The following is a 17,006-nucleotide window of genomic DNA, read 5'->3' on the forward strand; positions in this document are numbered from 1 at the left end:
TATATATATATGTTGTTCTTTTGCTTGTCTCTGTTCTATTTCTAGTCTTTATAAACTGTTAAAGTTAGTATTTACAAAAATATATAAAGTAAAATATATAAATAGAAAATAATTTCTCTAAAAATCATAGCTTTGTTTTTTAATTTTTTTTGTTAATAATTTTAATTTCAAAATTAAACTTGACGCGAAGTTCTACCGTGCCTTTTGATTGTGTCTAATTTGACGTCTTTCTGCGGCCATATTGATGTGTGCCCGTGGTATCAGACACTACCTCCCTCCTTCCTCTTAGCTTACCACCCCGCAGCAAAACGCGCCGTCCATTAGGTCCATGAGCAGATCACCTGTTCACGTGATTACATTTATTGCTTTGATAAGATTCCTAACCCTAACTTGAACCAGTGAACCTGACCTATTTAACTTTAAACCTGTTTAAATCTAATGACTTGCGTTGCGGAGCAGACCGGCATCGTTTTCTATCTAATTCTTTCATTTTATGCACAAACACGTCGAACAAGCACAAATACATCAATATTTGAGATAAAGTTCGTTAACTGAAAAATTATCAGTTAAACGTATCATACAAAAGACATAAATAAGCTATATAATGGTGCAAGAAGCGAAACTAACCAAAAGAAAAACCTTGCAGAAGGAAAATATAAGTCAGGAAGAAAGCAAGACCAAGCCCATTGAGTCGTAAGTAAAGATAAATTTTTGTAATATATGATGTGACTTGACATATTTAGATGTATTTATTAGATGAATGTAATATCAAGTAAAAAGTTAGAACGTTTTGCCGTTATTAAACTATTTGATTTTGAAAGATATATTAATATTAACGATTAAAAAGAATGTGTTATATAGTGGGACACAGGAACTAATAAAAAATTTTCTACTTATAGGAAATATGGACCTGCTGTGTCTTTTCCACATCAAAGAGTATGGTCTAGATGTGTTTTGATACTAGGAGTATTATTAATAGTATGGTATAATAGCAGACAAGGAAAGGAAATATCCTTAGCTAAGCAAACAGATGTATTGGTAAGCCGTACACAAAACATAGACTGCTCTGCTGATTATAAAGATGAAGTAGAAAAATATCCTGGTTGTATACCAGAAAAATGTGGTAGAGTTGTTAATGATAAGCTCATTTCTACATCTGAAGTAGATATTTTATTGAAAATAGCAAAAAGCGGATTAGATTTAGGTGGATCGAATGGTGGTGCAAGTATACTAGATCTTCATTCTGGCGCTCTGAGCAAAGGCCAGAACTTTATTAATGTTTATAAGCAGCCTAAAGCGAAAAAAATATTCAACAGTGCAGATTTAGCAATGTATAGGTAGGACCCTTATTTTTATGTGAGTATACTAGATGTTATAATTATTTTCTAATACTGGAAAATAAAATAAGTAACTTTTGTTTTAAACTTATCAAATAAATATAACTTTTGTTTCGCGCATATAGAAATGTAGTCTTCAAAGTATAATAGTTAAAAAAAAAATTATTTGACTTGCAGGGTAGTAAAATCGAAAATACAACATGCAGTGGCACATAATTTTGGTATAGATATAGATAAGATCTATTTGACTAAACCTACTTTTTTTTCACAACTTACTTCCAAGCCTGCAATAACCATACATGATGAATACTGGCATCCGCATGTTGATAAGGTTTGATTCCTAGACTATTATATGTATGCTTTTTAATAAATTTCACACAAATTGTTTTAAAAGCTTATACTTTATTACTGATATTCATATTAAGAAATGAATAATAAAAAAAAAAATTAAATCAATACTATTATATATTACAGGAAACGTATGAATCCTTTCATTACACATCGTTGTTATATTTAAATGATTATGATAAAGATTTCAAAGGTGGGCGATTTATTTTCATTGATAAAAACAATGTCAATACAACAATAGAACCGAGAAGAGGTAAGACAGTATTTATAAAACTATTTTTAAAAAGCTCTAGTTTAGAAAATGAGAAATAATGTGTACATGCGCGTTAACGATATTTTCAGGCCGAGTATCGATGTTTACTTCGGGAAGTGAGAATTTGCATTTAGTTGAAAAAGTAAAATCTGGTGTTCGATATGCTTTAACTGTATCTTTCACGTGTGATAAAAACGCCGCGATATCTGATCCACACTTTATCGATGCTTGAAGTACTTGTATATGCCGTCTGTTCTCAATTATTGAGTGCAAGTATATCTACGTTATTCATTTAAAAAGCAAATCAACTTGTGTTAAAGGAAAATGATTTGCTTTCCAAATCATCAGGTATCAATATTTCTATGTTACACATTAAGTTTATTCAATCAAACAGTATTATAACAATATTTATATCTGATATTATATAGAGGAATAAAGTATTGTTTTTGTACAAATTTGTTTTTCCGAATATGCAACTAAACAGATATTAGTTTTGAAATTGAATGAATAATTACATATATATAATCATAGTAAATTTTTGGACATCAAGTGCATTAAACAAATTAGTGTTATCACTTGTACTTTCAACTTGTAAGCAGTTATTTTCACAATTATTTTTTACATCTAACGATAAAATACAAATAATAGATACTACACAATATATCAAAACATTGTTTATAAAAATACACATATATTCATTGTACTTGAGAACTTGATAATCATATTAGTAATGGAATGTGTGTGTGAAATGTAGACCGTGTTACATATTGTGCATTTAGTCCTACGATAGTTAGTAATAATTTTCTAAACACATTCTATGTTGTAGAGATTCGGTTGACACATTATTCATAAATAAAGAAATTACATATTGTTATATGAATAGTATGAGTTAAAAATCAATCATTAAGAAACATAAAGAAAAGTAAACAAATTTTAGTATATTTGTTGCTATTTACAGTATGTGTTATTAATATTAGAGTACTGTATAACGAAAAGCACTAGATTTGAGCTAAAAGACCGAGATCGACTTGCTTGAAACCAAAATATTACTAACAATAAGTGAAAGCCAGAAACAAAATGAGGAATAATAGAAAGTTGTTTATACAATAAAAATAAATAAATATGCGTACTTGAAGCATACACATCACGCGTGTAAGCTAAATGATGAACGTTTAATTCGTTCATTTTTGGAACTATCACAAAAAGTCTTACATTAGTCGTAAAACAAACTTAAACTAATCCCATGTACTGTATAGGAATTAAGCTGGCATCACGTAACGCCAAAGAACTATTCTCGGACGTCATAACCGTCAAGTTTAATTATGCCTTTTCTTTCGTTTCTTTACTTTCTTCTGAAACTGTCTCTTATGTTTTGTATACTATGCTCGCAAGAGACTTGCGATCCTCTTCGCACTTTCTCCCAACAATATCGTTCTGTGATTACCGTGCACTTCTTCTACCTTGACCGGTTGAACGCAGATCTGAAAACAAGTCAAGATATTGCAAATATTCGAACACGTGATTGGCGAAATGTATTGCGCTGAAAAATATTTGTATACGCATTAATGTTTCTTTGAATTGTGACTTTAGTGCAGATACAAAAAAGAAATAAAAATATTATTGGAACATATTGAATAATAAATATAAATAATAACATAAGAGAGAAAGAGAGATAGATAAATTTTTTACCTTTGATAGACCGTGATCTTCTTCTATAGGTATAAAGTTGTCTGTAGCTTTGATCAATGTCACGGGTCCTTTAATTTTTTTTTCCGGACTATAAATTGCAAAAGCCGCCAGTTTTTTGAATAAAAGATATCCAGCAAGTTTTAGATCATCCGGTTCAAATGGTGTTTCACCTATTACTTCTAACATTTTGTCAAACATATCTACGTCCGACTCACTAGTTCGCAAACTATTATAAGCCTGAAAAAAAAACATTACAAATTATAAAACAGATCTCACTTTGTTGTATAGTTTCGATTATCCGTATAAATTTGCACTTACTTGAGAGAAATTGATCGTCTTGTTAAACTGTAAACTGAAGAATGCCAATGCTTTTTTACAGCTCTCTGAAGTAATGTCTTCGGTTATATCTATTTTGCCGATCATTTCTGTTTGCTGTCGTACAAATTCCAGTGAACCGTCAATTAGATTTAGAATTACTTTTTCTCCGGCGGATTCCAATTGCAGAGCCATCTCGATAGCAACGCAAGATCCATATGAGTAGCCCGCTAAGTGATATGGTCCCTTCTTCTGAACTTTTCTAATAGTGTTCACATAAAATTCCGCCATATCCGATATTGTATCATGAGGTACTTGATCAATGCTCTGCAGACCCCAAAGCGGTCTCTCGAGTTCATTAGCCATATGCTCCAATGAACTTATCAGACCCTCTATCGCGTGAACGATAAACAACGGCGGTCCGTTCGTACTCTTAGTTTTCAAGCGCACGAGAACTTCTTGAGGCAACAACTCGTTGCTCGGCCATTGCATCAGCAATATGCCGGCATCAGAGACTGATGTGTCGTTTGCAACAGTCGCAATCACAGAAGATAGCTGTTCCTTTGGTATCTCACTTGAAGATAATTCCTGCAGTTTGCCAAACGTCAAGTCACGAATCTCTTGAGGCGACAACAGGATGTCGTAGTTTCTTTCTAGAGTTTGTTTTATTTCCGTGCCCATTAGGGAATCCATACCCAAATCAGCTAGAGTGTTGTTAGCATTAACTGTGCTGACGTCCTTCAAGCCTAAGATATTGGCCACAGCGTTGACGAGATTAGCTTTGTTGTCGTTCGAAGATTTGTGTTTCTCGGCTAATACGATAGACGATAGCACCGAATGCGGTTGCTGAAGAAATACGTCCATGGTTGCAAGGCAACTTGACATATGTTGCGGTACAGTACCGCCCACTTCGGTGTCGTTATCTCCCATTGTTTCTAAAAAAAATGACAATATTATAAGAATTACGAAATGTATGACAAAAAATAGCATGTATACACACACATACAATAAAAATTTAGAATAGTAATTTTTTAAAGCGTGTACGCATATATATATGCATGTTTTATTTTAACTTTCAATTATTATTAAATATTCTTTAAATTTAACCGTAACAATTATATTGGATAGAGAGAATATAGAGAGAATATAAAATCAAAGATGTATGTTACCTATAATTAAACCAACATCTCCGATAGCACCCCACTGAATAGCAAGACCGGGCAGACCATTGGCTTGCCTTTGCTCCATCATTCTTTCCATGGCCGAGTTCGCAAAACCGTAATTGGCCTGACCTATGTTGCCGCGACCGCAAGATACGGACGAGAACACGACGAAATAATCCAACGACGGACAAGACTTTCTCGATACCGTATCTAAATTTCTCGTACCGTCAACTTTTGGCAAAAGCACCGTCTTAAAGTCGTCTTCTTCAAGATTCTCGATCAAGGCATCACGTAGTACGGCTGCAAGATTGAAAATACCGCCTACCGGGGCCAGTCGATTACTTTCCTTGATTAGCAGTTCAGCACCCGATAATGTCGTGACATCCGCTGTAGAGATGAAAATTGTCACGCCATTTTCGCGCCAACGACGCACGCATAATGACTGGTAACCAGTACGTATGCCTGATCGTGATACAAGTACAATATATTTGGCGCCGCGGGTGATCATCCAATTTGCTAGTTCCAGACCGAATCCACCAAGACCACCGACCAATATGTACGATTTATCTGGATTCATATAAGTACGCGGTATGGCGGCCACTATTTTTGGCGCCGGCAGTACACGCTTTTGCGGTTCCTCATCTCTAATTTTCAGCAGTACTTTACCGATATGCTTGCCCGTTGCCATAAATCTGAATCCCTGTTCGATTTGTTGCTCCGTGAACACGGTCGAAGGTAACGGACGTACCGCGCCATTCTTGATACCCTCCGAAACGAGCCTTACCACTTCCTTCTTTTCCTCGCTCTCATGTTCGAACAACGCGTCCAACAGTATACCGTGGAAGGCTGTATTCTTCAAGAACATCGACATTCCTAAACGGCTGTCGTTCGACAGATCGTACTTGCCGATCTCAAGGAAACGACCGTTCAATGCGAGGCATCGTAAGCTAGCTTGTAGTTTCTCTTCTGCCAGCGAATTCAATATTACGTCAACTCCACGTCCTTGAGTCTCATTAAGTATCATCTGCTCGAAACTCGTGTCTCGAGAATTGCCTATGTGTCTGTCGTTTAATTGAGGGAAGGTTTTTTTAAGATATTCTCGTTTTTCTTGCGTACCAACGGTAGTGAAAACGGTGCAACCAGCGTGCAATGCAATAGCGATTGCTGCCTGGCCGACGCCGCCTGAACCAGCATGAATTAGCACACTCTCGCCTGCCTTCAATTGACCTCGCACAAACAGAGCGTAGTAACTAGTTGAGTAAGCAACGGGTATTGTGGCCGCCTCTTCCAGTGTCCATTTGTCAGGTACTTCCCACAAGAAACCAAGATCCGCCAATAGGGTTGTCGCCAATCCTCGAGCTTCGACCATACCCATCACACGACGACCGTTTGCGTCTCTTCCGGAAAACTCAAGCCCCAATATACAATCTTCCGTAGCCATCTTTCCTGGCAAGGCGTCGGGTGGTAATTTTCCGGTTGCCAACATAATGTCCCTGTCATTTGTGTATATAAAATTTAATTTAAATTTGTTATGCTTTTATCATTTAAACGACATCAAACGATGTTAGAAGTTTACCTGAAGTTTAAGGGAGCGTAATATACGCTGCAGAGTATAATGTTCGAAGAATGTCGGTCGGGCCGATAGTAACTTAACGGACCTTCAATCCATCTCAAGCTGCTCAAGTCTCCTTTTACTAGAGAGTTCACGTAGGCGTGTTCTACCTGCAGAGAACTAACGTTGTTCTGCTGATCTAATTGCAAGTGCCGATAACTGCCCCATTGTCCTCCTTTTAGTACGTTGGCTATCAGTCCTTTGTCCAATTGTTCCGAATAAAATTTCACAGATAAACCGAACTTGGGAGCGTTTTTATCTTGAATAAAGACGTAGCGCGCGTTTTCACCACCTGATTCGCGTCGAATACAAGTCATAAGTCCAACCAAACCTGTGAAACAGAAACGGCAACGATGGAATTTAAACTGTCGATATTCCACACACGAGATGTGCGATTAGAAATTCGAAAATTTTTTATTGTAGTATTACTTACCAAGTAATTCTTCGCCCTGAGATACAAGAAGCAACTCTTGATTCTCGCTTTCGGATTTTTTCAACGCTGCCTTTACACCTTCCAACCATGAGAGACTTTTTTCTGTGATTTGTATTACGATGGGTTCTTCCTTCTTTTCTTTCTTCTTCAGTAACAGGTAAGTCTTTCCTACAGGATCAATTTGTTTCCCGACCAATGTCAGATCTACATATTTTAGCGCACTCTTCTCGAGTTGCGTGATGGTTTCCTCCAGAAGGATATAACAACCGGGTTTCACCGCAGCTGCAAGATTTTTAAGAACGGCATAGGATTTGTTAGTCAGAACGTCTGCTGCTATAGCAAGGTGCAAGTTCTGACCAGGAGGTACATTGTTCGCATCTCGCGTTATGATATCAACGTTCATATTTGTCTCGTTGAAACTTGCCGCGTAAGTGCCGGGAGAAGTAACGGCCACTTGAAAGTCAATCTGAAATACCAAAATTAATTTTCTTGCAACTTGTAGCCAAACGTAAACGGCATTTGAAAAAAAAGTCTTTACAGTACTTACGACAGGTGAAGCAGGCTCATTCTCGAAAATGTCAAATATAAACGGTGCCAAGAGAGCTTCCGGGGCTCGTTCGCCCGCCACTTCTACCGCCTTGATTTTCAATGCCATCAAATTTTCGTGCATGATTTGCAAAAGCACGCTAAGTGCATGCAATTTTCCTTTTGCCGGATCTTCCACAAGACTGTGCGAATTTTCGTAAGGAATGAAAGTGTAGCGTTCGTGTCTAGGAGCAGCTTGAGTTTGTTGTCGTCGAGGTGCCAAAGAAGATTTTAATCCTCTGAGCTCGATACCACCCGATTTCGCGATATTGATGTCTTTGTAGTGATATATCGGCAGTTCACCGTCTTCTGGTAAATCTTCTACCAATTGTTTGTGAAGAACGGGATTGATCGAGGCGTATTCAAGACGCGAGGGCAAATACAACAGCTTGTATTTTTTGGACAGTATGAAAAAGTGAAGCATAGTATCTATGTACGAGATCCACTCGTTAGACCAGCGAAGTTTGCCAGCAACGCTGTAGTTATCGGACGACATAAGTCCCTTGAAGATACCACGATATTCATATCCGCGCAATCTCAGTTCTTTGTAAATATCTTTGTTGTTCATTGGTAAGATCTCTTTAGTGGTAGGTGGGACTGATGGCGGTTGTAGTTTCAGCTGATCTTTCTCGATAGCTTCAGATACGCGGATGTTTCCGCTGACAGCGACCGAGCCACCCTCATTGATCTCAAAGTCGCCCGTTCCTTCAAAGATGGTTATCGAAAACTTTACCACTCCCTCTTTCGGCATAATAGTGGCGCGTTGAAACCGTACATTTCGGAACACCACTGGCAATTGCTCAAAATCGGTACCGCGCAGTTTTGCCAAAGTTTTCCACACCAGTACCATGTAACCAGTAGCTGGGAAAATAACTCGTCCGTCTATTTGATGTCCCGTTAGAAAGGCGTCTGTTTCTTTCGACAAATCCACTTGAACAACGCATTCTCCTGAGTGTCCTGATACCTTTTTAAAAGTAGCCACTTCCCAGGAAGAGGAATGATCCCACTTGACTAGAGGTGCAATCATCGGTGTTCCGCGGCCGACAGGAAAACTCACTGATGGATACAATTTGGAAATTTCTGGTTGCGCACCGGCCATGTACAGCTTGCCCACGTTAGAAAGCAAGAAGACGAGATTGTTTGTATCTCGTTTGTGGAGGCTGATATTGGTCACACTGGGCGAAAGCGATCTACGCAAAATTGCCTGCAGCAAACAATGAGGCGCTATCTCAATCGTTATCGCATTCTTCGGAATGTGCACGAGAGTTTCTTGGAAGAGCACTGGAGACAGTAAATTGTTCACGTGATACGCCGACGAGCTGAACTGTGCAAGCGGACTGCCCCACGCTGACTCGGGTATAGAACTGGAAATCCATTTAGCTGATCTCTGTTTTGGAGTTGGTATTATTTTGTCAAGCGAGGCACGTAGTTTAGGTCCCGCTTGAGCGATGTATTTACTATGGAAAGCGATGCCATTGCTATTGACCATTTTGGCGAAAATATCATTGCTCTTCAGTTCTTCTACGAATTTTTTCATAGATTCGAGCGGACCAGATATAGTGACGGAATCTGCAGAATTGTGACAAGCTGGACTGATGTCAGGCGGGCACATCTTCTTGGCATCTTCCCAACTCAAACCAATCGCCGCCATAGCACCTAGCTCCAGCTTGGAGTCCACGATCGATTTACCTCTGCAATAAGCTGCCAAAACGGTTTGTTCTGGCGTAAACGCGCCATCCGCGTAAGCGCAACCCAATTCACCAACGGAATGGCCAACTATACCGTCCGGATATATGCCTATCGATGTCAATGTGTCGACAAGAGCGACCTGCATGGCCGCAATCGACACAAAACTGTTCATCACATTCATTTTATACGTCTCTTCTGTGCTGTTCAAGATTATATCCATGAGATCAATGCCATGAGGCGCTAACGCATCCGCACATCGTCGCAAACTACGCTGAAAGACTTCAATTTGGAGCAATTCGCGACCCATGCCCGACCATTGTGAGCCCATACCAGAAAACACAAACCAGATAGGACGTTTTTCATCATAGTTCGGCATCTCGCTCATTTCGCGAGTATCATTCACGCCAAGTATCTCGTAACCGCGAATCTGGTGTCCCGGTATGTCATGCTTGTGTATGGCATGTAGTAACGCGACAAACTCATCGTCTGTCTGATATTCTTTTGCTTTGTCCAGCAACATGTGTATGGACTCTTCTGTTCGACCAGACACGGCAACCAATTTAGGTAGCAATTCGGTGGCGGGTAGCACGGGCGACAGTTTTGGTTTTGGATTACTACGCAGAACAATGTGCGCGTTCGCACCTCCGAAGCCGAACGAGTTAATACCCACGAGGCCTCCGTTCCACGGCATAGCCTTGTCAACTACTCGAATGCGTCCTTCTTCGAACGCGGGTATATCCGGATTTGGAGTTTCAAAGTGTAAGTTCGCGGGTATCACACCAGCTTCCATTGCGATTAAAACCTTGGCGATCGAACACAGTCCGCTGGACGGTTCCGAATGTCCTATATTGGACTTGACCGAGCCGAGCAGCAAAGGAGTTTTCCTATCTTTGCAAAACAATGTGTCGACGGAATTGATCTCTTCTGGATCACCCACTTTGGTTCCAGTACCATGAGCCTCTACGTAAACTACATCTGCGGGATTAATACCCGCCTCGTTGTATATCTCGCGCATCAATTGATACTGCCTTTTACCATTTGGATAAGTAATTCCCTGATATTTGTAGCCATCAGTATTGGTTTTTGTGTGAACAACCGTGGCGTACATTCTACGCGCGTCTTTTGCCTTCTGTAAGTATATTGCCACTACGGCCTCAGCTCTTACGTAGCCGTTACCCTTACTGTCGAACGCCTTGCATTTGCCGTCCTGTGACAGCATGCTTAATCTGTGAAACTGAAGCGAGTTCTCCGGCTTCAGTAAAAGATTCATCCCACCGACAATCGCTGCGTCACACTCGCCGGCACGGATCGCGGTAACTGCCTGATGCATGGCAAACATAGCCGAGGAACAGGCCGTGTCCAATGCATAACTAGGTCCGGTGAAATCAAATGTATACGAGATTCTATTGGCGAACATTGCCCTACAACATCCGATCAATCCGTATCCTGCAAGAGTATTGTGTTATTTTATTTATGTACACGTGAAAACTTTGAACAATTCAACTCGCGATAAGTCAACATTTTGAAATTATACAAACCATTTACACGATCCGGATCACTTGTCCAAAACTCGTCCGATTCCGAACATGAAACACCGATAAAAACACCAGTACGTGATCCTCGCACGGTTGTCGGGTTGATGCCAGCGTCAACTATCGCTTCGTACGTGATTTCTAACATCATGCGAAGTTGCGGGTCCATTACGTGCGCTTGTTTGGGATGTACACCGAAGAAAGAAGCGTCGAAGCTGCTGAGATCTTTGATCTTGGCGGATCTGCGCGGTAGTCCGTGAATGCCCGCTGTCCAACGGCGATCATCATCGGTAACCATGTCCAGTCCTTTCATCAGATTCTCCTTAAACTCTTCGATGTTTGACGATTCAGGTAGACGGCCTGGAAAAATATCGGTGCGTTACGCTCCCATAACAATCTGATCAAGTCAGTCGCATTACAGCTCTGTTCGCACGATCGGCTATTACCTGAAATGCCCGTAATGACGACATCACTATCGACGGAATACGGTACTCCATTTCCGTCCGCGTGTTCTCGCGTCACGGGACTGTTGATACTTTCGAACTGAGCCGGCATCTTATCAAATAGTTTGAAATTTCCTTATTTCTGTCTGTAACAATTAAGAACAACTGATGTCTGTATTTTTGTCTCTTGTAGACAAATATCAGCAAAAAAAAAGTTATTGCTGAAGAACGCATGAAATATTAGAAATTAATTCCAGTTTCACACGTAAGAGAATTATTAACAGATTTTGATTATTTACATGTTGAAATCTGAATTCGCACTGATCTCAGCAGGACCTCTTTCAGCGGTCTCTTTAAACACGCTCAGTCCGTGTGAGCAACTACTATGCGCAATTACCCTCAATTGACATACAACATACTTAATTGAGTAATTTCAATAGAGCAGTTTCACTCGGATAAACCAATTTTCCTATGATTATTAATGGACATAATTCTTTCTCTCTTTCTTTTTCGACAAATTATGATATGTTATCGAACGACGACTTATGTTCTTACGTAAAATTTTTAACTATAATGTTACTATATACACACCACATGCACTCACAGAGAGAGAGAGAGAAACTTGTAGACCAAACTCTTTGTACATATTTCTTTTAAATTTTTTAAATAAAATTTTATATACTCTTAAAAAAGCGAAGTTTTTTGATTGAAACAATTTTCACATTTTTCTTTTCAAAAAAAAATTAGATTACGTTATTCAAAATTAGAAAAATATTTGTACATATACATATATGCAAATATGTAAATTAAAGAATATCGTATTTTACTTTTGCACTTATATTTCAGAGATATTTCCAGATTCACTTTAGCATATTGACACGCAAGATATTTAAGTAATTTGAAAAAAGAAAAAAGTTAAATCACGTTTTAAATTATCTCATCTAAAGTGCAGAAACATCTATAAAATATCGGCAGTTTCCTACTACAAGATAGCCAGTTATACATTCAGGCACACTCGTCTTAAACGTGCAAAAGTCGTGATGTGTGCGAAATATTGATAATATTCAATACGTGATAAAACATGATGATCAAAGTTATCACATGTCATTCGGGACATGCTATTTTTTTAGAAGTCAAGATGTCACGCGTAATTGTAATTTGTGAAGATATTTCGCAACGTAATTCAAGGTTTTCTTTTTTTTTTTTCTTTTTTTTTTTTTCGAGATATCTCGTCTTATGACGCACTTGAAAGAGAGTTGGACACGTATAAAAAGTTGTTGCTTTTTAAACAATGATCAAAAAAATAGTTACGACATTCTCTCCCCATATCGATTTCAGATTGAAGTTCGTTTTGACAGTGCGCAATCAAAGTACAATTAATGGATTTTCCATTCTATTCAGTCCAATAATTGTCTGACGATCTTTCGTCAGTTAGTTTTATCAATAGCATCTCCGTTTTGTGTTTCGCATTCAAACTCGGCGGTCACAGTACGACCGTCTCGTGGCGCTCACGCAGTTTGGATTTCTCCCGAAAAATAATCAAGGTCATTACGAAGTGATCATCGTTACCTGACTGTGAGCGTTAGTGTGAATGCAAACTCGAAAAAACGTGTGTTCAATAGAATCAAATTTCTCGGACTGTGAGCTCTTTGATCAATAGTGTAAAAACGAGATAAACACATCGGATAAACAATGGTTTTTCGCCAAAGTTATTAAGTATCCGGTACCCGAGCTATCAAAACACGAGAGTAGCATTATCGATAATGAATTGCTCATTGATAATTAATCGTTTGTTGCTCATCGAACAAAAAGTTTTAACTCTAAAGATCAAAGCATCATCGCGATTTTTACAGCTCGTAACATAACATCATATTACATTCGACTGAAAAATTCTTTTTTTTCCCGTGATTTGATCGTGATTATTCCGGCGTTAATGGCGTAAGTAAACGTTTGCAATAGAATTTGTTTGCAACGAACAATTTTTTCAGTGATTTCTTTTTACATCATTGAAAGAAATAATGTCCGCTAAACTGAATCTACATTAAAGAAATTTACATGCTGATGAATATATAATGTATTGACCTTGAAAATATAAGATGAACGTTGTGGTACGATCACGCCACGCGAGGAAGCAACACGAGCCGGCCACGTGAAATCACAAAAGTAAACACTGATTGTGTCACCTTATCTCCCTCCTTTCCCAAAACATATGATGATTTTAATGTTAAATAAAACAGTTATTATTTCTTAATTAATTTTTGATTTGTGGATCATGACACTCTGTGCAAGATAAATTACTCTAAAAACAAATAACGAAAACGATTCTTCTGCTTTCGTCCTTAAAACTATCAAAATATATGCGACTGTGTTCATGTAAAACATTTTTTTTTTTAACCATACAAGCACATTATTTCAGTACACTGAACTTAATTAATTATTCCGAATATCTTTAATTAGACGCAAGTGGTTTTGAGCAGTCAAATTACACTCTATGGAAAAGAGCATAGAGTGGTAAAATACGTGATCGTTCGTCGCATCAACTTTACGTGAATGCAGAGTTGGGCACGTATTATACATGAGATATTGTACATTGTATTTTATACAAATGTTTGTATAATAACAGTTATACAACTAAACAACAACTATACAATATATAGTTTGTATAGTTGTTTAGTTCTATAATTGTTAGTCGCGTTATGGTTATGTGAGCATCAAAGTTGGGCATGTATTATACGGTATAACCCGTATAATACGTACGGTATACACGTATTATACGGTACAACCGTATGATACGGTTGTATGCGTGAATGGCGTTTTTTGTAAACGTTAATTTTCTAGCTAAGTTTATTACACATAGTTTTATTATCTATGCGAATTCCAGCAAGCAAATATCGGAAAAAAAATAAGCAATCATTAGTTATTACGAGCAATTATATTAAAATATTATGAAAACGTACTTAAAATAAATAAGGAACTAAGCATCGCAAACTTGCAATGAAATGTTCTAAGGAATAAAAATGACAAAGACGTTCTTTTTAGGCTTACGAATATAATTACAATTGTTAATCGTCCGATTAGCAATGTAATTATATTAATTGTTGAATTCATCAAATGTCATTAAATTGTAACAGCCTTGACGAACAATATCACAATTTTACAATTTGCACCGCTTTGAATGCACCTACGCGCTCACGACACGCACATGTCATCATAATTAATAATCGAGGTGATGATAATTGCCCTTTATTGGAAAAAAGAGCAATATTATGAAAACTCCATTCTTTCTCAATTTTATCAATAAAATTTAATTACTTGTTATATAATATATATACATTAAAATTATCTAATGCACACAATATATCCTTCCACTTTTCTTAGTATTGACGCTTTGTTACATTTTTTCTTATCTAATCAATTATGAAATCTTTTAAAACAAAAATCATTACGTGTAAACATATTTGCAGTGTGATTTTATGAATATTTCTTTAAGAAACTAAGGAAAAGAATCAAACCCGCATGCTTAGAATTTAAAAAACATCGTGTTATTAATAATATCAAATATATGCACAAGTCATTTGTAAGTAAAACTGTTGTATCTGATATATGTATACTTGATGCATATAACACGACTTGACTTTAGAGAGATTTGAGAAATGAGAGCAACGGCTCTGAGTGACCTCTTTCACACTAATACATGTGAGTATTTGCTACTTTTTTTTTTAGAATGACAAATGAATATTTACTACAATGTCTGATATTTGTTATAAAAATTTATAGCATCTCTTCAATGATACGAAAAAATTACAAGTATATTTATAGAATAAAATATCTTTTATTTATAGCTTTTGTTCACGAAAACACACCGTGTTTACTTGGAAATAAGTAGATACAACGGAAGTGCGCACAATTGAGGAAGGCTTGATGTTATATTCATTTCTTTTTTCTACGTTTCAAGTGTGCAACATTTAAAAACGTCATAGCATTGCTTCATTATCATATAAGTGCTGTTTAAGTGCGTGACAAATTGACACAACGTCGTCTTGTTCGTTTATACATACTCGCGGTTGGCTTTTTATTAAAAAAAAAACTGTGAAATACATAAATAAATGTTCTTGTCATTCATTATAATAAATAAAGAAGTTGGCAATGTAGTCTCATTTTACATTTTGTTAGTATTCAATATTTTAAACTGAAAATTGAATAATTCATTTTTTTTCAAAGTAATGTTCAACAAAACTCGCAAAATCATTCAGTACAAAATGTGGCGATATGTTGCGTAATAACTCGATAAAAACTAATACGGAAGTTAAAGTGAGTTTTCCTTGAGTAAAATAAGAATTGACTTTATTTTTAAAAACAGTATTATTATACTACAAAGTTGCACATTTAGTAAAAACAAACTGCTCGAAGACATACAAAAGAAATGAGAATTTCTTGATCTTAAGAAATATACTAATTTATCGTTTTTAATTTTTTTTTTTTTTTTTTTTGCAGTAACATTTCCACAATTTGCAATCATATTTGTCTTCTTCTGTCAAAACGAGCAAACATGAACCCACGTTTGCTAAATATTGTATTCACATCATAGTACTCAGAGGCCCATATTAGCAACAATATATATTAATATTTATCTTTCCGTTATTCCAACTGTGCAACGCCGAACGAGATATTCAATAACAGAAAAAACAAAAGTGTATATATTCGTGTGACAATAAGAGCAACGAGGAAGTATGTGTGTAATTAAATGTCAAAGAACTATTGAAAGAGTCTATCTCTTGAAAATTCTCTGAAATAAAAATGCGTTGTGACTAAAATATTTATTCCGGAAACAATCACCGTCTAATAATGGTGAGAATTCACATCTGCAGAGATCATGAAAAATCGTATTATTTATTATTTTTTCTATCGAGAATTACCTTTCTTTCACTGAAAAATATGGAAAACGAAGTCACTTGCAAATTAGCAAAGATATTATATCATAATTAAATTCAAGAATACACACACTCGCTTTAAAGTCGCACCAGTTCTGTCTGTAGGCAATAAAATTTTTTTTATGTAAAAAATTGGTGTGCAATCAAAACGCCGGAATGTCAACAAAATGATCAAGATGAGAGATTTCGTGTGTTTTACAATTTATGTCAAAACTGTACCGTTCTTATAGAAGTAAACGTGACATGAAAAGATTTGTACGCAAATGCGATAGTATTCAAGATAGTATTCCACGTGTGTAATCTGATAAACCGGGTCATTATCATACGTTTTCTTTCAGTTTTTCGCTCACGATTAAAATGTATTGTTATATTTTTTGTATGTAATTAATATAATAATTATACTCTCACATTCTTAATTACAATCTTGTCTGTGCCAAAAGCTCAGTTAACGAGTTTATACAAAATGTCACCAAAAAAGAAGACAGAACAAATATAAAAAATTTTATACGCTGAGAAACACTTCGATGTGGTCCGCTGCCTCGCGTCTGTGTTCCGACATTTTTCCGGCACGCCGGAAGTTCCTTTGCGAAACGGATTACTCATGTGTACATATATATATATATATATATATATATACAGGGTGTCCCAGAATTGGTTTAACATCTCTCGTAGGCAG

At 36.9% G+C, this 17,006-nt stretch overlaps 2 protein-coding genes across 2 annotated transcripts in view; one reads left to right on the forward strand and one right to left on the reverse strand.

The window, feature by feature from the left end:
• The first annotated feature begins 120 nt into the window (after positions 1-120).
• Positions 121-2,812, forward strand: LOC109854414 (2-oxoglutarate and iron-dependent oxygenase domain-containing protein 3-like). Its single transcript, XM_020427475.1, has 5 exons — positions 121-693; positions 900-1,337; positions 1,515-1,668; positions 1,812-1,938; positions 2,028-2,812. Exons 1-5 carry the CDS (start codon positions 605-607, stop codon positions 2,168-2,170), a joined length of 951 nt encoding a protein of 316 aa, XP_020283064.1. The 5' UTR covers positions 121-604; the 3' UTR covers positions 2,171-2,812.
• Positions 2,813-2,855: 43 nt separating this feature from the next.
• The window catches only part of LOC109854413 (fatty acid synthase), a 14,463-nt gene continuing 312 nt past the window's right edge, over positions 2,856-17,006 (reverse strand). The window contains exons 2-10 of the mRNA XM_020427474.1: positions 11,403-11,545; positions 10,963-11,316; positions 7,698-10,870; positions 7,151-7,616; positions 6,682-7,048; positions 5,112-6,598; positions 3,946-4,877; positions 3,628-3,864; positions 2,856-3,419 (exon numbers count right to left, since the gene is read on the reverse strand). Coding sequence (XP_020283063.1) covers positions 3,318-3,419; positions 3,628-3,864; positions 3,946-4,877; positions 5,112-6,598; positions 6,682-7,048; positions 7,151-7,616; positions 7,698-10,870; positions 10,963-11,316; positions 11,403-11,511 — 7,227 coding nt within the window. The 5' untranslated portion in view covers positions 11,512-11,545 and the 3' untranslated portion in view covers positions 2,856-3,317. The remainder of the gene's footprint in view (positions 3,420-3,627; positions 3,865-3,945; positions 4,878-5,111; positions 6,599-6,681; positions 7,049-7,150; positions 7,617-7,697; positions 10,871-10,962; positions 11,317-11,402; positions 11,546-17,006) is intronic.

The sequence above is a fragment of the Pseudomyrmex gracilis genome, unplaced genomic scaffold, assembly GCF_002006095.1.
Source record: "Pseudomyrmex gracilis isolate BER0280 unplaced genomic scaffold, ASM200609v1 scaffold_65, whole genome shotgun sequence".
Classification (NCBI taxonomy): Eukaryota; Metazoa; Arthropoda; class Insecta; order Hymenoptera; family Formicidae; genus Pseudomyrmex; species Pseudomyrmex gracilis.